At 48.5% G+C, this 25,557-nt stretch overlaps 1 protein-coding gene across 1 annotated transcript in view; it reads left to right on the forward strand.

The window, feature by feature from the left end:
- The window catches only part of KCMF1 (potassium channel modulatory factor 1), an 84,295-nt gene that overhangs the window by 987 nt on the left and 57,751 nt on the right, over positions 1-25,557 (forward strand). Inside the window, exon 2 of the mRNA XM_068106171.2 lies at positions 5,787-5,954. Coding sequence (XP_067962272.1) covers positions 5,787-5,954 — 168 coding nt within the window. The remainder of the gene's footprint in view (positions 1-5,786; positions 5,955-25,557) is intronic.

Consider the following 25,557-nt stretch of genomic DNA (forward strand, 5'->3'; position numbering starts at 1 on the left):
TTTAATGATTATGATGACACGTTGTATATGGTTTTAGTGATTTTTAAATGTGATTCTTCTTCTTTCTCATTCTGCCTGCACCAAAACATCCACCTCTTGTTTCATGACATTATGTGGAACTTTCAAGGTTACCTCTTGTTTCATGACATTATGTGGAACTTTCAAGGTTACCTCTTGTTTCATGACATTATGTGGAACTTTCACGGTTACCTCTTGTTTCATGGCATGTGGAACTTTCAAGGTTACCTCTTGTTTCATGACATTATGTGGAACTTTCAAGGTTACCTCTTGTTTCATGGCATGTGGAACTTTCAAGGTTACCTCTTGTTTCATGGCATGTGGAACTTTCACGGTTACCTCTTGTTTCATGGCATGTGGAACTTTCAAGGTTACCTCTTGTTTCATGGCATGTGGAACTTTCAAGGTTACCTCTTGTTTCATGACATTATGTGGAACTTTCACGGTTACCTCTTGTTTCATGGCATGTGGAACTTTCAAGGTTACCTCTTGTTTCATGGCATGTGGAACTTTCAAGGTTACCTCTTGTTTCATGACATTATGTGGAACTTTCAAGGTTACCTCTTGTTTCATGGCATGTGGAACTTTCACGGTTACCTCTTGTTTCATGGCATGTGGAACTTTCACGGTTACCTCTTGTTTCATGACATTATGTGGAACTTTCAAGGTTACCTCTTGTTTCATGGCATTATATGGAACTTTTAAGGTTACCTCTTGTTTCATGGCATGTGGAATTTTCACGGTTACCTCTTGTTTCATGACATTATAATAATAATAATAATAATTCATTTATTTTGTATAGCGCTTTTCCAGAAGCCCAAAGGCGCTTTGACAGAGTGGAAAACATAATGCATAACAATACATGAAAACAACAATTGCAAAAAGACAAGAATCAAGAAAACAAACAGCAGCGATATACGGCATATATATAAGACAAGAATCAAAAAGACAAGACAAGAATCAATAGGGAAATATTTAAAGCAAAAGGAGGGAGAAGGAGAAGAGATAGTCAGGGGTTAAATGCTGTGGGTTGAATGTTGAATGCAGCGTTGAACAGGTGGGTCTTTAGTGATGTTTTGAATGTGGTGAGTGAGGAGGAGTCTCTGATGGTGTGAGGTAGTGAGTTCCAGAGGGTGGGAGCAGCGATGGAGAAGGCCCTGTCCCCCCAGGATCTGAATTTGGTCCGGATGGAGGGGGTCAGGAGGTTGGTACCAGCAGAGCGGAGGTTGCGGGTGGGAGTGTGTCTGGAGAGGAGGTCAGCCAGGTAGGATGGGGCCAGGTTATGGAGGGCTTTGTATGTCAAGAGGAGGATTTTGTACTGGATTCTCTGGGGGATGGGGAGCCAGTGAAGCTTGTAAAGGACGGGGGTGATGTGGTCACGGGTCCGGGAATGAGTGAGTAGACGGGCAGCGGAGTTCTGAATGTATTGGAGTTTATTGGTGATTTTTGAGGGTGAACCATAGAGGAGGCTATTGCAGTAGTCCAGACGGGAGGTGATGAAGGCGTGGATGAGGGTTTCTGCAGCCGTGGAGGAGAGGGATGAGCGGAGACGGGCAATGTTTTTCAGGTGAAAGAAGGCTGACTTTGTGATCTGTTTAGTGTATTTGTCGAAGGAAAGGGTTTGGTCAAAGATGACGCCAAGATTCCGGATGTGAGGGGAGGTGGATACTGGGATACCGTCGATGTTGAGGGCAAAGTTATGGGTGGATTTTGTGAGCGTTTTTGGGCCAATGATGATTATTTCAGATTTATCACAGTTAAGCTTGAGGAAGTTGATTTGAAGCCAGGATTTTATTTCAGTGATGCAGTTTGTCAGGATAGAGTGGGTGTCGGTGGAGACGGACTTGGTGGAGATGAAAAGCTGGATGTCATCGGCGAAGCAGTGGAATTGGAGACCATGACGGCGGATTAAGTGACCGAGCGGGGACAGGTAAAGGATGAAGAGGAGGGGGCCAAGAACTGAACCTTGGGGGACACCTTGGGGGAGGGGAGCAGTGGGGGATTTGCAGTTATTGATGGAGATGAACTGGCATCTGTCAGAGAGGTATGATTTAATCCAAGAGAGGGCAGTGCCGGTGACGTTAAAGGTGGATTCAAGTCGGGTGAGGAGGATAGTGTGATCGATGGTGTCAAAGGCAGCGCTGAGGTCGAGGAGGACGAGAATGTTGAGGTTGCCAGCGTCAGAGGAGAGGAGAAGGTCGTTGGTGATTTTGAGGAGAGCAGTTTCAGTACTGTGGTTGGAGCGGAATCCGGATTGGAATGTTTCATACAAGTTATTGGCAGAGAGATGATGTTTGAGTTGAGTGGCTACAGCGCGTTCCAAAACTTTTGACAGAAAGGGTAGGTTGGAGATGGGTCTGAAGTTGTTTAGGGTGTCAGGGTTTAGACCAGGTTTTTTTAGAATGGGGGTAACAGCAGCAATTTTGAGGGAAGGTGGGACGATGCCTGTAGACAGGGAGGAGTTTATTGTTGCAATGATAAGTGGAGAGAGAGCAGGGAGGGAGGCTTTGACAAAGCTGGAGGGGATGGGGTCAAGAGTGCAGGTGGCAGTTTTCATTCCTATGAGGAGTTCAGAGAGGTCAGTAGGAGAGATTGGGGAGAACCGAGACAGGGGATGGCAGGACAAGGGGGGGCAGGTGGTTGGAGGGGGAGCGGGTGCGGCGGTGGTCAAGCTGTTGTAGATGTTGTCAATTTTGCGTTGGAAGAAAGAGAGGAAGGAGATGCAGTTGTCTACTGTGAATGACTGGGTGGTGGTGTTCAGGGGGCGGAGGAGTTTGTTTATTGTCGAGAAGAGTGCTTTTGGGTTTCCGGAGCCAGAGTGGATAATTTGAGAGTAGTAGGCAGAGCGGGCGCGGGAGAGGGCATCTTTGTAGTGTTGTATGTGGTCCTTGTAGGCTTGGGAGTGAACTGTGAGACCCGTTTTATTGCGGAGTCTTTCAAGTTGGCGAGCATGAGTTTTCATCAGGTGGAGTTCAGGGGTAAACCAGGGAGCAGAATGGGTGAAAGAAACTGTTTTGGTTTTTACAGGCGCAAGCTGGTCAAGGCAGGAGGAGAGAGTGTGGTTGTAGTAGTCAGTGAGGTCGGAAGGGGTGTGGAGGTCAATGAAGGGAGAAGTGGACATTTTTTCAGAGAGGGTGGATGAGAATGAGGTAGGTGAAAGAGCGTTTAGCTTACGGAAGTTGATTGTGCGATAATGCCTTGGTGTTGGGGCGGGGATGTTGATGGTCAGAGTGATGGCTAAGTGGTCAGAGAGGGTGAGGTCGGAGCCATAGAGATGGTGCAAATTTAATCCAGTGGAGCAGACAAGGTCCAAAATGTGACCACGGATATGGGTAGGAAAGTCGACATGTTGAGTGAGGTTAAAGCAGGTGAGTAAATCAGTGAAGTCAGTGGTTATTGTGGAGTCAGTGGAGTCCATGTGGATATTGAAATCACCAAGGAGGAGGATTGAGGGGGAGAGGGAACATAGCTGGGTCAGAAAGTAGGAGAAGTCAGACAGGAATGATGGGTGTGGTTTGGGAGGGCGGTAGACGACAGCCATGACTGACTGCGTGTGACCAGAGAGTTTTAAAGCCAGGTGTTCAAATGATGGAGCAGATGAGATGGAGATGAGGTTGGTCTTGATGTCTTGACGGTGGATAACGGCAATTCCACCACCTCGGCCCTCCGAGCGTGGTTTATTGACGTAGGAATATCCATTGGGTGTGGTGAGGTTGAGTGTGTAGTAGTCCAGAGGTTGTTGCCAGGTTTCGGTGAGACAGAGAAAGTCCAGTTTGTTATCGAGGATGTATTCGTTCAGGATGAGGCATTTATTGTTGAGGGACCGGGTGTTGAACAGGGTGAGCTTGATGTTGTTTTGAACAGCAGGGATGAATTCAGGTGATTTAGCCAGGGTTCGTAGGTAAGAGGTGCGATCGTGTGGGTTGCTGTGACCAGGTGCGCTGGGACGAAGAGTGAGAGTGCGCTGAGCCGACCAGAGGACGGGGATGGAGTGACCTGATTGCAAATAAACAAACTTGCGACCGGAGCCACGGTGAATGTACCTGGGTCGTCGGAGGAGTCCATTTGATTTGATGGCAGAGATGCATGATGGGGTGGAGCGGGTATTGAGCAGAAGAAGCCTTGCGGCGGAGTACTTCAGAGCCATGCCAGGCAGGAGCGAAGGGACGAGTACGAGGCCAAGGTCGAGGAGGCAAAGCGGCAAACGCAGCGGCAAACGCAGCGGCAAACGCAGCGGCAAACGACTGCAGCCGCTAATCAAGACCACAGCGGCAAACAAGGCCACAAGGCCACCAAGACCACAAGGCCACCGGCAAACAAGGCCACGGCCACAAACAACGGGAGCGGGCCTTTCGATTCCGTATTCCGTACCATCAAAAGCAGATTCCGTTATCCAGCCGGAGAACACGCGGCACGTGCGGGTGTGAAAAGGCAGGACAGGTGTGAGATGTCAGGTCAGAAAAGTAGAAGCAGACCCTGTACATCCATCCAGTCGGAGAAGCGGCGAATATGCAACGCCAGCGTCCTCTCGCAACCGAACCCGGTGGTTATGTGGAACTTTCACGGTTACCTCTTGTTTCATGATATTATGTGGAACTTTCAAGGTTACCTTTTCATGACATTATGTGGAACTTTCAAAGTTACCTCTTGTTTCATGACATTATGTGGAACTTTCAAGGTTACCTCTTGTTTCATGACATTATGTGGAACTTTCAAGCGGTCTGACGAATTACCCAAATGTACCCAAATGTGTGAATTTACCCAAATGAAAGCACAATGTACCCAAATGTAAGTCGTACTACGTAAAGGAAGGTTATTTTATGCAGTAAAACGTTACGGTGTGCACAGTCAGGCCCATAGGGCAATGTGTATGGCCCAAATGTACAAATAGGGCATTGTGCATTTTTTTCTGCACCAGATTATAGTTGTTAGGGTTAGGGTTAGAGTTAGTTGTTGTTAGGTTTAGTTGTTGTTAGGGTTAGTTGTTTTTAGGGTTAGTTGTTTTTAGGGTTAGTTGTTGTTAGGGTTAGGGAAATTTGGGTAAATCGTCATTTTTGAGAATTTTCATTTGGGTAAATATTCCACATCATTCTGATACAAATAATAAGAAAGTAGGGTGAAACTTTGATCAAATATTTATACTTCATTAATGTCTAGGATCAACTTATGTGGGTAAACTTACTGCCACCTTGGTCGCTTCAGCACGGATTCATTAATCCTGCAGATGTATACCGAATTATGTCCCCCTGGCCTATAATGGCTGCCACCGATCGGGCCGGTAAAATTTGTAAAATTCCGTTCGCATTCGTTTTCTTGGACGTGAAGAAGCACACCGTAACGTTTTACTTCAGAAAAAACCTTCCTTTACGTAGTACGACTTACATTTGGGTACATTGTGCTTTCATTTGGGTAAATTCACTTACATCTGGGTAATTCCTCGGACCCCTTTCAAGGTTACCTCTTGTTTCATGACATTATGTGGAACTTTCAAGGTTACCTCTTCTTTTTATGACATATGGAACTTTCCAGGTTAAGAGTTTTGCTGGATTCATTTTCCTGGCTTCTTGCTAGCTTCAAAATCCAATTGCAGTCCCAATGTGTAAGGACATTCACCAATTGCTGTCAACTAGAAGGGCCCTCAAGGTTGAGGAAAATCTTGTCCAAACTACTCGTATACAATGTTTGCAACATGCTGTGTAGGTTATCCGTAAGCATGTAACATGTCCATTTTTGCATTGGGTTTTCACCGATCTCTTATTCTCCGTCAGGTGTCAGCTGTGACGCATGCATGAAGGGTAACTTCCGGGGTCGGCGGTACAAGTGCCTCATCTGCTTTGACTACGATTTGTGCGCCTCGTGCTACGAGAGCGGCGCCACTACATCACGGCACTCTGCTGACCACCCGATGCAGTGCATTCTCACGCGTATTGACTTTGGTAGGTTTTTTTAAGGATGAAGCGGGAGGGTTGGGGTGTATTGCTGAAAAGGAGGATTGGGGTGCATTGCTGAAAAGGAGGGTTTGGGGTGCATTGCTGAAAAGGAGGGTTTGGGGTGCATTGCTGAAAAGGAGGATTGGGGTGCATTGCTGAAAAGGAGGGTTTGGGGTGCATTGCTGAAAAGGAGGATTGGGGTGCATTGCTGAAAAGGAGGATTGGGGTGTATTGCTGAAAAGGAGGGTTTGGGGTGTATTGCTGACAAGGTGGATTGGGGTGTATTGCTGAAAAGGAGGGTTTGGGGTGCATGAGGTTAAGTAATAGGTGATGGAGGAAAGCGTGTAAATATGCAAGTTGTGTTGCCATAACCCTTGTTAAGCTGCAACAGACGGTGAATGTTGAAACCGTCCCATCCTGAATGAGGAAAACCGTATTTGAAGAAGTTTTGAATGGACGTTTGTCCTGAATTACATGTGGCGCTGACAGGTGGTTTACTGTTGGCGGGTATATATATCTATATTATAATAGGCGAAGGTGATTCTGTCTGTCTGTCCGGGGGTGTGGCTTACTCCGTTTACAGAGTAGCTCCACCCATTCTTGGAGAGGCTTCATGGAAACAAATATCCACCATTTTATTAACTCGAATAGCTTTGAGGCCTGTTTAGTTAGGCCCGTGTTGTCTTTCTCTCTCACACAGGTTTATTTCAACTCAAATTCGATATATCATTTCATTTTTAACAGTCGCTAACATAGTTTTAGACTCGGTTGAAAAAAAACGGGAAGAGAATCCCATGAAAGTTTCCGTTTATGGAACGAAATGATTTCTCAAAGGCCTGTAAAATAAAGCCCATTCATTGAGTCACCCTCACGATTTTATCTCGAATTCACCATCTGATTTAATTTTGATCGATGGTTTTAGACTCGGTGTCAGAAATAATTGAGAACATTCACGCACACACGGGAAAATGCAGAGATATATTTTTAAAAATTCACTTTTTCTTTTCCGTTAAGATATATTACTTTTACTTTTGATGACAGTCGTCACAAAACGACATATATTTCTTCGTTCTTATTTCATTCAACATTATTATCTGGAAGTAAAAACTAAAATATGTTTCAGGAAATTACCGAGAGATATTTCTTCGTTTTTTTATTTATTAGTTATGTGCGCATACACTTTAAATAGGTTTATTTGAAATCTTTAATTTTCACAATGTAATTTACTTGCCATTTGATGATTACGAGACACTTCCTCTTGAGGATCGTGACAATTCATGCGTTGTGTGGAAACTTCCATTTCCAAAATGAATGAGACAGGAGGAGCGAGGCGCAAGGAGTTGGACAGTGAGGAGCGAGGAGTTGGACAGTGAGGGGCGAGGGGTTGGAGAGTGAGGGGCGAGGGGTTGGAGAGTGAGGGGCGAGGGGTTGGAGAGTGAGGAGCGAGGGGTTGGAGAGTGAGGAGCGAGGGGTTGGAGAGCGAGGAGTTGGAGAGTGAGGGGCGAGGAGTTGGAGAGTGAGGGGCGAGGGGTTGGAGAGGGAGGAGTGAGGGGTTGGAGAGTGAGGGGCGAGGGGTTGGAGAGTGAGGGGCGAGGGGTTGGAGAGCGAGGAGCGAGGGGTTGGAGAGCGAGGAGCGAGGGGTTGGAGAGGGAGGAGCGAGGGGTTGGAGAGCGAGGAGCGAGGGGTTGGAGAGCGAGGAGCGAGGGGTTGGAGAGCGAGGAGCTAGGGGTTGGAGTGAGGGCGAGGGGTTGGAGAGTGAGGGGTGAAGGGTTGGAGAGTGAGGGGCTAGGGGTTGGAGAGCGAGGAGCGAGGGGTTGGAGAGCGAGGAGCGAGGGGATGGAGAGCGATGAGCGAGGGGATGGAGAGCGAGGAGCGAGGGGTTGGAGAGCGAGGAGCGAGGGGTTGGAGAGCGAGGAGCGAGGGGTTGGAGTGCGAGGAGTTGGAGTGCGAGGGGTTGGAGTGCGAGGGGTTGGAGTGCGAGGGGTTGGAGTGCGAGGGGTTGGAGTGCGAGGGGTTGGAGTGCGAGGGGTTGGAGTGCGAGGGGTTGGAGTGCGAGGGGTTGGAGTGCGAGGGGTTGGAGTGCGAGGGGTTGGAGTGCGAGGGGTTGGAGTGCGAGGGGTTGGAGTGCGAGGGGTTGGAGTGCGACGGGTTGGAGTGCGACGAGCTAGGGGTTGGAGTGCGACGAGCTAGGGGTTGGAGTGCGACGAGCTAGGGGTTGGAGTGCGACGAGCTAGGGGTTGGAGTGCGACGAGCTAGGGGTTGGAGTGCGACGAGCTAGGGGTTGGAGTGCGACGAGCTAGGGGTTGGAGAGCGAGGAGCTAGGGGTTGGAGTGCGACGAGCTAGGGGTTGGAGAGCGAGGAGCTAGGGGTTGGAGTGCGACGAGCTAGGGGTTGGAGAGCGAGGAGCTAGGGGTTGGAGAGCGAGGAGCTCGGGGTTGGAGAGCGAGGAGCTCGGGGTTGGAGAGCGAGGAGCTAGGGGTTGGAGAGCGAGGAGCTAGGGGTTGGAGAGGAGTGTGAGGGATTGGAGGGGAGTGTGAGGAGGTATTGGAGGGGAGTGTGAGGAGTGGGATTGGAGAGGCGTGAGGGTGGAGAGAGGAGAGTTTCAGGTGGAGAGGAGTGAGGGGCCACATATTATGTGAAATAAATAAATTGTGTTCATTACACCATTTCTGGATCTGATGAATTGCCAGTAACCATTTTGTAAAATTTAATGTGCTGCATCTAAATCAAGATGTCCAAATGTCACACACGTCCATGCCCGTGGGATTCCAACGGGTGACCCCACTACACTGCAGCAAGAAAAAGAACGAGACGGGAGAACGAGACCCTCGACAAACGTGATCACAGACTCGCACAGGTTGCTGCTGCAACAACGATGAAGAGGGTTGGAGAGGAGTGAGAAATTGGAGAGGAGTGAGGGGTTGGAGAGTGAGGAGCGAGGGGTTGGAGAGTGAGGAGCTAGGGGTTGGAGAGTGAGGAGCTAGGGGTTGGAGAGGGAGGAGCTAGGGGTTGGAGAGTGAGGAGCTAGGGGTTGGAGAGTGAGGAGCTAGGGGTTGGAGAGTGAGGAGCTAGGGGTTGGAGAGTGAGGAGCTAGGGGTTGGAGAGTGAGGAGCTAGGGGTTGGAGAGTGAGGAGCTAGGGGTTGGAGAGTGAGGAGCTAGGGGTTGGATAGTGAGGAGATAGGGGTTGGAGAGAGAGGAGCGAGAAATTGGAGAGGAGCGAGGGGTTGGAGAGCGAGGAGCTAGGGGTTGGAGAGCGAGGAGCGAGGGGTTGGAGAGCGAGGAGCGAGGGGCTAGGGGTTGGAGAGCGAGGAGAGAGGGGTTGGAGAGCGAGGAGCGAGGGGTTGGAGAGCGAGGAGCGAGGGGATGGAGAGCGAGGAGCTAGTGGTTGGAGAGCGAGGAGCTAGTGGTTGGAGAGCGAGGGGTTGGGGAGTGAGGGGCTAGGGGTTGGGGAGTGAGGGGCTAGGGGTTGGGGAGTGAGGGGCTCGGGGTTGGGGAGTGAGAAGCTAGGGGTTGGAGAGGAGCGAGAAATTGGAGAGGTGTGAGGGGTTGGAGAGTGAGGAGCGAGGGGCTAGGGGTTGGAGAGCGAGGGGCTAGGGGTTGGAGAGCGAGGAGCGAGGGGTTGGAGAGCGAGGAGCGAGGGGATGGAGAGCGAGGAGCTAGTGGTTGGAGAGAGAGGAGCTAGTGGTTGGAGAGCGAGGAGCGAGGGGTTGGGGAGTGAGGGGCTAGGGGTTGGGGAGTGAGGGGTGAGGGGTTGGAGAGCGAGGAGCTAGGGGTTGGAGAGCGAGGAGCGAGGGGTTGGAGAGCGAGGAGCTAGTGGTTGGAGAGCGAGGAGCTAGTGGTTGGAGAGCGAGGAGCTCGGGGTTGGAGAGCGAGGAGCTCGGGGTTGGAGAGGGAGAAGTTGGAGAGTGAGGAGCGAGGGGTTGGAGAGTGAGGAGTTGAAGAGTGAGGAGCTAGGGGTTGGATAGTGAGGAGATAGGGGTTGGAGAGTGAGGAGCTAGGGGTTGGAGAGAGAGGAGCGAGAAATTGGAGAGGAGCGAGGGGTTGGAGAGCAAGGAGCTAGGGGTTGGAGAGCGAGGAGCTAGGGGTTGGAGAGCGAGGAGCGAGGGGTTGGAGAGCGAGGAGCGAGGGGCTAGGGGTTGGAGAGCGAGGAGCGAGGGGTTGGAGAGCGAGGAGCGAGGGGTTGGAGAGCGAGGAGCGAGGGGTTGGAGAGTGAGGAGCGAGGGGATGGAGAGCGAGGAGCTAGTGGTTGGAGAGAGAGGAGCTAGTGGTTGGAGAGCGAGGAGCGAGGGGTTGGAGAGCGAGGAGCGAGGGGTTGGAGAGCGAGGAGCGAGGGGATGGAGAGCGAGGAGCTAGTGGTTGGAGAGAGAGGAGCTAGTGGTTGGAGAGCGAGGAGCTAGTGGTTGGAGAGCGAGGAGCTAGTGGTTGGAGAGCGAGGAGCTCGGGGTTGGAGAGCGAGGAGCTCGGGGTTGGAGAGCGAGGAGCTCGGGGTTGGAGAGCGAGGAGCTCGGGGTTGGAGAGCGAGGAGCTCGGGGTTGGAGAGCGAGGAGCTCGGGGTTGGAGAGCGAGGAGCTCGGGGTTGGAGAGCGAGGAGCTCGGGGTTGGAGAGCGAGGAGCTCGGGGTTGGAGAGCGAGGAGCTCGGGGTTGGAGAGCGAGGAGCTCGGGGTTGGAGAGCGAGGAGCTAGGGGTTGGAGAGCGAGGAGCTAGGGGTTGGAGAGCGAGGAGCTAGGGGTTGGAGAGCGAGGAGCTCGGGGTTGGAGAGGGAGGAGCGAGGGGTTGGAGAGGGAGGAGCTAGGGGTTGGAGAGTGAGGCATGAGGGGATGGAGAACGAGGAGCTAGGGGTTGGGGAGTGAGGGGCTAGGGGTTGGGGAGTGAGGGGCTAGGGGTTGGGGAGTGAGGGGCTCGGGGTTGGGGAGTGAGAAGCTAGGGGTTGGAGAGGAGCGAGAAATTGGAGAGGTGTGAGGGGTTGGAGAGCGAGAAGTTGGAGAATGAGGAGCGAGGAGTTGGAGAGTGAGGAGTGAGGGGTTGGAGAGTGAGGACTTCGGGGTTGGAGAGTGAGGAGCTAGGGGTAGGAGAGGAGTGAGGGGTTGGAGAGTGAGGAGCGAGGGGTTGGAGAGCGCGGAGTTGGAGGGTGTGGAGCTCGGGGTTGGAGAGTGAGGTGCCAGGGGTTGGAGAGGAGCGTGAAATTGGAGAGGAGCAAGGGGTTGGAGAGCGAGGAGCAAGGGGTTTGAGAGTGAGGAGCAAGGAGTTTTTAGAGTGAGGAGCGAGGAGTTGGAGAGTGAGGAGCGAGGGGTTAGAGAGTGAGGAGGGAGGGGTTGGAGAGTGAAGAGCGAGGGGTTGGAGAGTGAGGGGCAAGGGGTTGGAGAGTGAGGAGCGAGGAGTTGGAAAGTGAGGGGCGAGGGGTTGGAGAGTGAGGAGCAAGGAGTTGGAGAGTGGATAGTGAGGAGCTAGGGGTTGAGGGATTGGAGATTGAGGAGCAAGGGGTTGGAGAGTGAGGAGCTAGGTGTGGGAGAGGAGCGAGAAATTGGAGAGGAGTGAGGGGTTGGATAGCGAGGAGCGAGGGGTTGGATAGCCAGGAGCGAGGGGTTGGATAGCCAGGAGCGAGGGGTTGGATAGCGAGGAGCGAGGGGTTGGAGAGTGAGGGATTGGAGAGGGGTGTGAGGGATTGGAGAGGGGTGTGAGGGATTGGAGAGGAGTGTGAGGAGGTATTGGAGAGGGGTGTGAGGAGGAGTGGGATTGGAGAGGCATGAGGGTGGAGAGAGGAGAGTGTCCGGTGGAGAGGAGTGAGGGGTCACATATTATGTGAAATAAATAAATTGTGTTCATTACACCATTTCTGGATCTGATGAATTGCCAGTAACCATTTTGTAAAATTTAATGTGCGGCATCTAAAACAAGATGTCCAAATGTCACACACGTCCATGCCCGTGGGATTCCCACGGGTGACCCCACTAGTATATATATATTTGCTGTTCTCATTACGTTTTAGGATGTCTACTTTCTTGAATAAATCCATGAATGACTTCCGCTTCCGGTCTTGCCGGCGAGGTTTCGTTTATTCCCAGCATCGAAATCGAAGTTAAGTAATTGTTCCCATTTGTATTTTCGTTAAAACTGTATTTATTTTATGGTGCGTGTACCCATAGTGTGTCCCTCGGAAGATTATCGGTGTAAATCTTTCATACCTGTATAGAAAATCGTGTTAATTCGTGTCGTGTCTTTTGAGGCCTTGTAGGCTGCCGTGTATGACCTTGAGGCTTTGTTTTTCTCTCAGCGGTCCGTCGTTTGTGCTCCAATAACTTTCGTTCTCTGTTTTTCCCAGTCTTTTCACCCCATCGCCTGCATCATTGTTTAAAATCTCAACTCAAAAAAAAAAACATATCCTTCTCTGTTCTTATTCGTTGTCCTTATTCATTTATTCGTTGTTCTTATTCGTTTATTCATTGTTCTTATTCGTTCGTTCGTTCTTCGACCACGTGTTTCTCCCCCATTTCCCCAGATAGTTTTCACTGTGAAACTTTAAAATGTTTAAACTTTCCCCTGAAGTACTGCATTCTGTCATATATTATAACACCTTTTTTTTCTTCTTCTTTAAAAGGTTGCTTTCGACTTGCTCACCAAATCTATTCAGCCACAAAAAAAATTCCATCTCTTACAGTGCCTCTTTTCTACATTCCCTAAACTCACCTGCACTCCACCCCCCATCCAGCGTCCTTAAACGTATTTTTAACTCGAAGTTCACAAGAAACTCATTTTGCAATAATTGTTCATTTCCCATTAAGCGTGCACTTTCCTAAATCCAATCTCACCCCTCCCCTCATAAACTCCCCCCTCATCCCTCCCCTTCAAATCTCCCCACCCTCATTTCTTCTCCATTTCCCCCCTCTCACTCCTCCTCAAAGCGCCCTCCCCGCTTCTTCTCCCTTCCAACTCTCACCTCCATCTCCCCAAACCTCCGACTTCGCTCTTCCCCCTCCTCAAATAACACCTCATTGTGCCTCACCCAATCACCATCAAACCTTTTGTCTGCCCCATCCTTCCCTTTCTCCGAGCTATTCTGAAATCTCCGACACACCTTCAACAGCTCTCCCTACCTCTTCCTCCTCTTCCACATCTTACCCTACCCCTCCTCCCCCCTGATCTGTATCCAATGCTCCCCCTTCCTCTTCATTAACGGTCTGGACCTCAAACATCTGGGGCCTTCGTTCAAACTTAACTGATCTCTCCATACAGGTTGATTCTGACAAACCAGACGTGATCTGCTGAACAGAAACTTTCCTCCTTCATGATGTCTCTGATTCCTTAGTATCTCTCCCGGGTTACTCCCTCCTCCGGTATGATAGACCTGAGCCTCGTCCTGGAGGTGGGGTTGCTATCTTTATCAAAAACTCTTTCTCACACACCCTGCACTGCCCTCTCTCCTCCTCACCCCCAGGAATACCTCTGGCTACGGCTTCCCCTTCGCTCCCACCTCTTGTTCATATGTGTGTTGTACCGTCCACCAAACAGTGATGACTCCATCAACATCTCGCTGTCTGATAATATGGACCAACTTCTATCTACTCATCCCAACTCTCTCTTCCTCATATGTGGTGATTTCAATTGTCACCATGCCAGTTGGCTGGGTGTGGGTATCTCTCTCACCAGCCATGGCTCCTCAGCAAAGGACTTCTGCGACTCACTGGGACTGACACAATCTGTCAATTTCCCGGCCCGGATCTCAGTCAACGGAGCATCTTCTCTTCTGGACTTGGTTATGACTAACTTCCCTGAAAATGTCTGCTGCTCTTCTTCTTCTCCAATCGGCTCATCTGATCATGTGCTTGCTAAAGTGGACATCTCTCTGACCATTCTCAGGGAGCCTCCTCAGCGTCGACGAGTCTGGCATTTCACTCAGGCCAACTGGCTCGGTCTTCAAGCAGCCATCGATCGTCTGGGCTGGTCTCCCATCTCTACCACCTCTGACATCAACTCATCCTGGGAATTCTTCCAAAGTAAATTGCTCTCTCTCATGCACAGATTTATCCCATCTCGTCTTCAGTTGTCATACCCTTCCTCCCATCCATGGTACACGGAATCTTGTGGTGAGGCTGTTGCCCAGAAACAACTTGCCTTTGTCTCCTGGAAAGCAAATCCAACGGAAGGAAATCTCGTTTCCTTTCACAAAGCCCGAAACAAGTGTGTGTCCACCCTCAGGAGAGCCAGGAAACAATATATCTCCGTTCTCAAGACCGAACTCTCTTATCTGTCTCCCTCTTCCAAATCCTGGTGGCATCTGGTCAAATCTGTTTCTGGTGTTTGTTCCCCCTCCATCCCCTCCCTTACCTCAAACGGCTACACAGCTGACTCCGCACGTGAAAAAGCTGAATGCCTCAACTCTGTGTTTGCCTCTAAATCTTGTGTCCCAAACCCATCCCTCTCTGTACCCACCGTACCCAGTCGTACCCAGCTGCTCCTGGACTGTGTCCTTTCCTCCTGACAAGGTGGAAAAGTTTCTGTCAACCCTCGACTCTGATTCTGCAACTGGACCTGACGGCATCAGCCCACGGGTCCTAAAGTCCTGTTCTTCCGCTCTTTCACTCCCTCTCTCTGTTCTTTTCACCCTCTCTTTTGCTCAAGGTCAACTGCCATCTGCTTGGAAATCAGCCAACATCACCACTTTACACAAAAAATGTGCAAAAACAGATCCTAGCAACTACGGACCAATCAGCCTTCTCCCAATATAATCAGCAAAGTCATGGAATCCATCATTGCTTCAGATATGAAATCTTTCCTCTTCTCCAATGGCTTGATCTCTGATCATCAATTTGGTTTCAGACCTGGTCACTACTCTGGACATGCTGCTTCTGCTGTCTCGACAATGGATGGAGGTCCTCAATGCCAAACAGGAAATTAGAGCTGTCTCCCTCGACATATCACGTGCCTTCGATACGGTCTGACACCCCGCTCTGCTCACCAAAATCTCCTCCTTTGGTATCCATGGAAATCTCCACACATGGCTGGCGGACCTCCTCTCTCGTCGTAGTCAACGTGTGGCCCTGAATGGGTTTCTCTCATCTCCTCTTCCTGTTCAGGCTGGAGTTCCCCAAGGCAGTGTTCTGGGCCCTGTGCTTTTTCTGGTCTTCATCAATGATCTCTCTGACTCTCTTGAAAATCCTCTCTATCTCTTTGCTGATGACTCCACTCTCTGCCGCTCCATTCCTCATACCTCAGATCGGCAGTCTGCAGCCTCCTCACTCTCTGCAGACCTGGACAAAATCACTGACTAGGCAAACAAGTGGAACATGTCTTTCAATCCTGACAAATCTCACACTCTTACGATGTCTCTCCGAAAAGACCGACTGGACAACCCTCCCATCCACTTTCTGAATAATCCTCTCCAAGAAGTTCTGTCACTCAAGCTTTTGGGTCTCACTATCTGCCATGATCTTTCCTGGGAAAACCACATTTCAAATCTGGCCTCCATAGCCAGTCGCCGACTCGGCATCCTCCATCGTGCGAAGTCCTTCCTTGGCACACCTGAGCTCCTCACCACATACAAGGCTTTCATCTGCAGCTCAATGGAATACTGCTCTCCCCTCTGCGCTGGTGCTCCTGCCTCACACCTAGCTCGTCTTCACGCTGTTGAAACCAAAGCGTTCAGAATCATTGGAATCTCCCGTGATGAAGCTACCTCCGAGGGCCTTTCACTTACTCACCGCAGGCAGGTTGGTGGTCTTTCTGTCTTCAACCAACTCTGCTCCGGCCTTGCTCCTCCAGCTCTCTCTGGGCTCTGTCCCCCAAATATTCCTAAAGGTCGCACAAGATCTGCCTGCAACCCTCTTATGGTTAAACTGCCAAAATCAAGACTCTGTGCTCACCTTCACTCTTTCATTCCTCTTTTCTCCCGCCTCTGGAACAAACTCCCCCACTCCCTTCAATCCCACTCCTCTCTCCAGGTCTTTAAAACAGCTGTTCACCTCCATCTCTTATCTTCCCCCATCCCAAACCTTGATCTTTTCTACCCCAGCTAATTTCACCCCAAATCCTCTTTTTTGAAATACCAACCTCTTTCCTGGAAGTCCTTGGTGTCCTTATGTTTATACTTCTGCCCCCCCCCCCTTCCCACGCCGCCTCCCCCCAAGCCCTCTTCCTCCCACACATTCCCGATGTCCCTCACAAATGTTGTGTTTATGTGCTTCCCCTTCTCTCCCCATCTTGTCTACCGCTCCCCTTTTTATATACGTTGTTTGTTTGTCTGTTTGATTTGTTTGTGTGATAAATGTTAGCTCTTTCACGAGCCTCGATTATGTATACAAAAGAGGTGGGCAATTTTCTCTTGTGGTATACCTACCCAGGCAGTCCTCACTCGTTGGCATCAATTTATATGACCGTCACAGCAAGATGGGACTTCATAACATGTATGCCAACTGTAACCAAACTTGGTGGCATCATGGTCAGACTGTCAGAGCATCCGCTGTGAGTCTTGCAGGTTGGCACATTGAACTCTGGCCGAGTCGTAACAAATACTTTAAAAATGGTACGTGCTGCTTCTTTGCTTGACGCTCAGCATTTAAAGGGATCGATCACGGACAAACGACGCTGGGAAGGCAATGACCAACCACCCAGTATAACTCTTGCCAAGAAACTGCTTTGGCAGCGCTACATCATAATGCCAAGTGTTTTATTGCCGTTTATTTGCCCACAAAAAGCAACATTTCCCTGGTTAAGGAATATCCAGGTTATGGTTGGACATTTTTAAAGTGTAATAAGTTCTCGTCAAGTCTGTTTATAGGAAGTGTACACGTACCTGCTATTGGATACCGTTGATATACTCTAGTTGGTTCCTCTGTTTTCCTGTGGAATAAGGAGTGATCTTCATGTGTAACTGCTCATGTTCAAAAAAACAATGCCTGCTGTCAGTCTGGTATGTTTGTGTCACCGGCATCATCTTTCAATGCAGGTTTAATTTTGGGGTAAATTTGATGAATTTGTGATACGACCACATCCTATTTTAGGTAAAACGATCGCAGGCATGTCCTGTGGCCTTCGTTGGAATCTTGGTAGCGGGCAGCTTTTCAGTCGTTGAATTGTCCCACCGAGCCAGCTGTTGGATATGTTGATTGTATCACTTTGTTGATGTCATTTGTGATCCTCTTTTACCTACACGCTGGGTGTACGTACAGTCCTAGCCAAAAATATTGGCACCCTTGCACTTTTTAAAATAACTCACAATTTTCTCGAAAAATACGTTGAAATTTACAAAAGTACTTGGTCTCCACAATTCTTCATTTCACTGTTAATATTACAGAACCTTTGTTTTTGATTCAGAACATAATATATCCTTTTGAATCGGAAAATAAAAAATGGCATTGACAAAATTATTGACACCTGAGACTTAATATTTGGTAGCTCAGCCTTTGGACAAAATAACTGCAGTCAAGCGCTTCCTATAGCCATGAATGAGCTTCCTACACCTCTCTACTGGCAGTTTGGTCCACTCTTCTTGTGCAAACTGCTCCAGTTTTCCCAGATTTGAAGGGTGCCTTCTCCCAACTGCTGTTTTCAGATCTACCCACAGGTGCTCAATGCGATTTAGATCTGGACTCATTGCTGGTCACTTCAGAACAGTCCAGAATTTTGTCTTGAACCATTCCTGGCTGCCTTTTGAAGTGTGTTTGGGGTCATTGTCCTGTTGCAAGAACCAAGACCTTCGATGGAGACCCAGCTTTCTGACAATGGGTTGAACATTGCACTTCAAAATGCCTTGGTAATCTCCTGATTTCATGATGCCATGCACACATGCCAGAGGCAGCACAGCAACCCCAAAACATCACTGAACCTCCTCCATGTTTGACTGTAGGGAAGGTGTTCTTTTCTTTGAAGGCTTCAGTTTGTTTTCTGTAAACATAGAGTTGATGTGCTATGCCAAAAAGCTTTAATTTGGTCTCATCTGTCCACATGACATTCTCCCAGAAGGATTTTAGCTTGTTCAAGTGTGTTTTGGAAAACTCCAGTTGGGCTTTCTTATTCTCTCTCTCAGCAGTGGCGTCCTCCTGGGTCTCCTGCCATAGAACCCCCTTTCATTGAGTTGGCGATGGATGGTGCGAGTTGAAACTGTCGTACCTTGTGTCTGAAGGTCAGCTTGAATCTGTTTGGCAGTTGATTGAGGTGCTTCCTCCACCATTCAAACAATCCTTCACTGCAATCTTCAATCAAGTTCTCTCTTGCGGCCACGTCCAGGGAGGTTGGCTACAGTGCCATGGGCCTTAAACTTCCTGATAACATTGCGTAAGGTTTGTTATCAGGTCTCTGGAGGTCTCAAGGTGTCTGGACATCAAGGTCTCTGGAACATCAAGCATCAAAAACCAGAAACATCAAGGTCTCTGGAGATGGACTTGTAGCCTTGAGATTGTCCATGCTTGGCTACAATCTTGTGTCTGACCTCTTCAGCCAATTCTCTGGTTTTCTTTCTTTTCTCCATGCTCATTGCGGTGCACACAGTGATACAAAACAGCAGAATGACTCCTTTTCTCTATTCAAACTGGTTGGATGACTGATTTTTATATTGCAGGCACCTGCAACTCACCACAGGTAAGTTCAATGCCAAAGTAAAAGAGAATCACCTGCTTGAAATAAAATTATTTCCAACAACTTCTAACAGGTGCAATAACTTTTTCAGCTTTTTTTGTTTTGTTCCACTGCAAACCAAAGAAATACTTTTGTGAATACCAAAATATTTTTTTATTTCAACAATTTTCTGGAAGAAATGGTGCATTATTTGATAAAAGTGCAAAGGTGTCAATATTTTTGGTCACGACTGTACATGCTTGAACATATTAACCGAACACTGTCCCATCCACATTCCATCCCATTGGAGTTGCAACTTCTAAGCCCTGCTGAAATTTTCCTGGCTCACAGAGCTCGTTGATCTTTCCTTGTTGTTATTTTTATTCTCCCTATCTATGTGTTATTTGTTATTTTATTACCCCCGCCTGAGGAGAGGGTATTGTATTTGAGTCCATTTTTTTGTCCGCACAGAATAAATATGATTTTCTCTGCAACCGTTGGTCCGATTGACAGGAAATTTTCACCAAAGGTGCAACTCCACCTGTAGAATGTTGTAATGATAATTATGATGTCTTAGGTCACGTGATATGGCCGCCATTTTGGAAAAACAGAAAACATTTACACACCTATATCTCCGAAAGCACTGCAAACAACGGAGGATGCCCAGTCGGCGACTGGCCTCCAAAGCCAGTCGCCAACTGGGCATCCTCCGTCGTGCGAAGTCCTTCCTTGGCACACCTGAGCTCCTCACCACATACAAGGCTTTCATCCGCAGCTCAATGGAATACTGTTCTCCCCTCTGGGCCGGTGCACCTGCCTCACACCTAGCTCGGCTTCACGCTGTTGAAACCAAAGCTTTCAGAATCATTGGAATCTCCCACGATTAAGCTAACTCCGAGGACCTTTCACTCACTCACTCACCGCAGGCAGGTTGGTGGTCTTTCTGTCTTCTACCGACTCCTCTCCGGCCTTGCAAGATATGCCAGCAACCCTCTTGTGGTTAAACTGCCAAAAGCAAGACTCTCTATTCACCTTCACTCTTTCATTCCTCTTTTCTCCCGCCTCTGGAACAAACTACCTCACTCTCTTCGATCCCACTCCTCCCTCCAGGTCTTTAAAACGGCTGTCCACCACAATCTCTTATCTTCCCCCATCCAAAACCTTGATCTTTTCTGCCCCTGTTAATTCACCCCAGATCCACCTTTTTGAAATACCGACTTCTTTCCTGGAAGTCCTAGCAGTGTCCGTGTTTTTTTTTTTACCTACCCCCCCCCCCCCCAAAGATCTCCCGATGTCCCTGCTCTCCATCTTGTTCTCCCGCACCCTTTATCATATGTTTTATGTCAGTTTGTCTTTTTTGTGATCAATGTTAGCTCTTACACGAGCCTCGACCTTGTATACAAAAAAAAATAAAAAAAATTGAGACATGGCTCATTGAAAAGAACTCTCCATGTGGAATAACATGTTAATGACGACATAATTTGGCAAGATCAATCCGATCAAGATGAAATTTCTTGAGCGTCATCTAGGGATAAATCGGTGGAGGAAAAAAAAGAATGATGACGTCATCGGTCACCGGTCACGTGGTTCGGCCGCCACATTTCTTTTAACACGGCCCTAAAACCACTGAAAACACGTCCTGGCGAATATCTGCAATCTCTGATTGCTTTTTCCAGTTTTTAGTTTGTAATCGGCTATGTCAGTCTGTGTGTCTGTCTGTCCGTGACACTGTCTTCTCCTGAATGTTTGTGCAGAAATTCACCAAACTTGAGAGTTTTGGTCACCACATGACAAGGTGTGAGAGCAGGAGCATTTTGGCCCCACCCCATTTTGTGAGAGCAGATCAATGCTCAATTTACGTGTGACTTTTGGGTGCAGAGGTTTATTTTTTTTATCTCGTAAGTCTTTTTTATTTTTTATTTTTATTTTTTCAATGTTAATTGCTCTGAGATAAAGCAATGTGGACTGTCCAGAATTGCTTCAAAATAACCTCAACATTCCTGCTCCCCAGCTTCTTGTGTTAAAATGTGTTTATACATATACAATGCACAATAGAGTTTATTGTACCAATTCCGTTCCTCAGGTATTTTTATTGCCGATGAATTGCTACCTTCGGAGGGCTGGCTCGATAGCCTAGAGGTGCACATACTCACCCTTGAGCTGCCTAGTCCTGCGATCACATCTCAACCCAGCTATAAACTGTCGTCCTGTTGTTTTGCACGATGGGCAATGCAACAATGTGTGCGCCACCTATCGGAAAGACCTTGAGGTGGGGAGGCCCGTCTGCCAGCACTGCGGGTGTTGCTGGACCGTTACAGATCCGATTGTATGTTTCATGAAGATAAGGCGAGTTATCGCCAGCACCCTGAACAATTACAAACTCCTGCCAAAATTGCCTTCAGTCGAACGTCAGGCCTGGCCTTCTGGATTGTGAAAGACTTGGGCCAAAAGCATTCCCTTACAAGACCCCACAATAATGTGGGGTTAATTAGAGCATTATTAGTCATTGCTTAGTTATTATTATTAATTCTAATTATTAGTTATTATACTTATTATAACTACTATTTAACTTTGTTATACTTACTACTTACTTACTTTGTTACTACTTACTTACTTTAACTTTGTTATACTTAATATTACTTAGTTATTGGTTATTATTATTATTAGTTATTATTATACAAAGTTATTATTAGAGTTATTAATTAGTAGTACTAGTCGTAGCCTTTTCTGTAATGAAAGGTACTTTTCGTATAATTCACGGTTTTAACATGGCATAAAAGGATGCAGATCGGAATCGGGTGGAGAATTATAGTCTTCCACCTTTCTCTTGGAATTTTTTGTGTGTTGCAAATCAGTTTGAATGACAGTCTCTCGATCCCACATGCATGACACTTCCCTACCTTTCATATTGAGATTAGTTAATACATTATTGGCAATTTCTTCAGTGTGGAGCACTGTAATTGGTGTTAAACCGTTCAACTGCTACATGAGACTGGTTTTACTTTGGTTCTCTGCTGGTTTTGCTTTGTTAATTTGATTCCCCCGCAGATTGCTGTACCGGTATCTATGTTGCTAACTTCACAAAGGAAGTCGAAGCGTGATTGTATTTTGGAGATTGCACCAACTGAGATGTGTTATTAAACTGAAATCTTATGCTTTTCAAAATAATGTTGCTTTGCCTTTTCCCCTGATATTGGCCATATCATTGTTCACCATTGTGTGATTGGGTTAAAAACGATATGCAGTCAAACCTGCCATAGCGACGAGATTTACAGAACGACCACCTGTTCATATCAGCCACTTAAATCTCCCCCGCAAAGAAAACTTATTAAATAACCTGCATAAAACAATCATCTGGCTAACGCAACCAGCGACCACCTGATTTGATTCCCTTCATAAGCTCAAACCTGTACACAAACGATCATCGATTCTATTGTAAATCGGTAAATGAAGTCATCTTTCCATGTATAAAACAGTTTTCACACAAAACACACCAACAGATCTCTTACAGATCTCTGCGATCTATACCAGAGTCCAGACTGGGTGGTGTCATGGTTAGAGCGTCCCCTTCACATCTGGGATGATACCAGACTGGATGGTGTAATGGTTAGAGCGTCCCCTTCACATCTGGGATGATACCAGACTGGGTGGTGTCATGGTTAGAGCGTCCCCTTCACATCTGGGATGATACCAGTCTGGATGGTGTAATGGTTAGAGCGTCCCCTTCACATCTGGGATGATACCAGACTGGGTGGTGTAATGGTTAGAGCGTCCCCTTCACATCTGGGATGATACCAGACTGGGTGGTGTAATGGTTAGAGCATCCCCTTCACATCTGGGATGATACCTAACTGGGTGGTGTCATGGTTAGAGTGTCCCCTTCACATCTGGGATGATACCTGACTGGGTGGTGTCATGGTTAGAGCGTCCCCTTCACATCTAGGATAATACCAGACTGGATGGTGTAATGGTTAGAGCGTCCCCTTCACATCTGGGACAATACCAGACTGGGTGGTGTCATGGTTAGAGCATCCCCTTCACATCTGGGACGATACCTAACTGGGTGGTGTCATGGTTAGAGCGTCCCCTTCACATCTGGGACGATACCAGACTGGGTGGTGTCATGGTTAGAGCGTCCCCTTCACATCTGGGATGATACCTGACTGGGTGGTGTCATGGTTAGAGCGTCCCCTTCACATCTGGGATGATACCTGACTGGGTGGTGTCATGATTAGAGCGTCCCCTTCACATCTGGGATGATACCTGACTGGGTGGTGTCATGGTTAGAGCGTCCCCTTCACATCTGGGATGATACCTGACTGGGTGGTGTCATGGTTAGAGCGTCCCCTTCACATCTGGGACGATACCAGACTGGGTGGTATCATGGTTAGAGTGTCCCCTTCACATCTGGGATGATACCTGACTGGGTGGTATCATGGTTAGAGCGTCCCCTTCACATCTGGGATGATACCTGACTGGGTGGTGTCATGGTTAGAGCGTCCCCTTCACATCTGGGATGATACCTGACTGGGTGGTGTCATGGTTAGAGCGTCCCCTTCACATCTGGGATGATACCTGACTGGGTGGTGTCATGATTAGAGCGTCCCCTTCACATCTGGGATGATACCTGACTGGGTGGTGTCATGGTTAGAGCGTCCCCTTCACATCTGGGATGATACCTGACTGGGTGGTGTCATGATTAGAGCGTCCCCTTCACATCTGGGATGATACCAGACTGGGTCGTGTCATGGTGAGAGCATCCCCTTCACATCTGGGATGATACCTGACTGGGCGGTGTCATGGTTAGAGCGTCCCCTTCACATCTGGGATGATACCAGACTGGGTGGTGTCATGGTTAGAGCGTCCCCTTCACATCTGGGATGATACCTGACTGGGTGGTGTAATGGTTACAGCGTCCCCTTCACATCTGGGATGATGCCAGACTGGGTGGTGTCATGGTGAGAGCATCCCCTTCACATCTGGGATGATACCTGACTGGGCGGTGTCATGGTTAGAGCGTCCCCTTCACATCTGGGATGATACCTAACTGGGTGGTGTCATGGTTAGAGTGTCCCCTTCACATCTGGGATAATACCAGACTGGGTGGTGTCATGGTTAGAGCGTCCCCTTCACATCTGGGATGATACCTGACTGGGTGGTGTCATGGTTAGAGCGTCCCCTTCACATCTGGGATAATACCAGACTGGATGGTGTTATGGTTAGAGCGTCCCCTTCACATCTGGGATGACACCTAACTGGGTGGTGTCATGGTTAGAGTGTCCCTTTCACATCTGGGATGATACCTGACTGGGTGGTGTCATGGTTAGAGCATCCCCTTCACATCTGGGATGATACCTAACTGGGTGGTGTCATGGTTAGAGTGTCCCCTTCACATCTGGGATGATACCTGACTGGGTGGTGTCATGGTTAGAGCGTCCCCTTCACATCTGGGATGATACCTGACTGAGTGGTATCATGGTTAGAGCATCCCCTTCACATCTGGGACGATACCTAACTGGGTGGTGTCATGGTTAGAGTGTCCCCTTCACATCTGGGACGATACCAGACTGGGTGGTGTCATGGTTTGAGCATCCCCTTCACATCTGGGACGATACCTAACTGGGTGGTGTCATGGTTAGAGCGTCCCCTTCACATCTGGTTTGATACCTGACTGGGTGGTGTCGTGGTTAGAGCGTCCCCTTCACATCTGGGATGATACCTGACTGGGTGGTGTCATGGTTAGAGCGTCCCCTTCACATCTGGGACGATACCAGACTGGGTGGTGTCATGGTTAGAGCGTCCCCTTCACATCTGGGACGATACCAGACTGGGTGGTATCATGGTTAGAGCGTCCCCTTCACATCTGGGATGATACCTGACTGGGTGGTGTCATGGTTAGAGCATCCACTTCACATCTGGGATGATACCTGACTGGGTGGTGTCATGGTTAGAGCGTCCCCTTCACATCTGGGATGATACCTGACTGGGTGGTGTCATGATTAGAGCGTCCCCTTCACATCTGGGATGATACCTGACTGGGTGGTGTAATGGTTAGAGCGTCCGCTTCACATCTGGGATGATACCTGACTGGGTGGTGTCATGGTTAGAGCATCCACTTCACATCTGGGATGATACCTGACTGGGTGGTGTCATGGTTAGAGCGTCCCCTTCACATCTGGGATGATACCTGACTGGGTGGTGTCATGGTTAGAGCGTCCCCTTCACATCTGGGATGATACCTGACTGGGTGGTGTCATGATTAGAGCGTCCCCTTCACATCTGGGATGATACCTGACTGGGTGGTGTAATGGTTAGAGCGTCCGCTTCACATCTGGGATGATACCAGACTGGGTGGTGTCATGGCGAGAGCATCCCCTTCACATCTGGGATGATACCTGACTGGGCGGTGTCATGGTTAGAGCATCTGCGATCAATACCAGACTGGATGATGCAATGGTTCGTGTCCACTCTGCATCTGGTTGGCGATTTGAACTCAGACCGAGTCATGCCAAATACTTTTAAAATGGTACGTGCTGCTTCCTTGGTTGATGCTCAGAATTTAAAAAGGGTATCGAGCACAGACAAACAACGCTGGGAAGGCAATGGCAAACGACTCGATATATCTGGTGAGAAAAGTGCTGCCATTGTTGTTACGTCGCTGGTAGCCTGAGTGTCACTTCCGCGAAACTCAGTGGCTCTGTTTTTAATCATTTAATCGTCCTGTGTTGTGTCTAATTAGTATGTCCATGTGTGTAAGATGTGTGCGTGACAGCTCCATTACGAGCCTTATATCATATTAAAAAAACAAATTGCATTTTGGTGTATGGTACAAAACGTCTGAGTTCCATATATCAGTGCTTTTGTGTTTTATTGTTCATCAATTTATGTATGCTCACTGCTATCATATGCTCTGATCTGGATCGTGTTTCCCATCTTCGAATTCGACTCGGTTTGCAGTGTGATAACTGATAACACACCTCAAATCTAACCGAGTGAGAGGTTAATTCATCACTTTAGAAAATAGTTAACAGTAAACTAGAACGGCACTCGGTAGAACGCAT

This window comes from Myxine glutinosa, chromosome 2, assembly GCF_964187855.1.
Source record: "Myxine glutinosa chromosome 2, kmMyxGlut1.1, whole genome shotgun sequence".
In the NCBI taxonomy this organism is placed as follows: Eukaryota; Metazoa; Chordata; class Myxini; order Myxiniformes; family Myxinidae; genus Myxine; species Myxine glutinosa.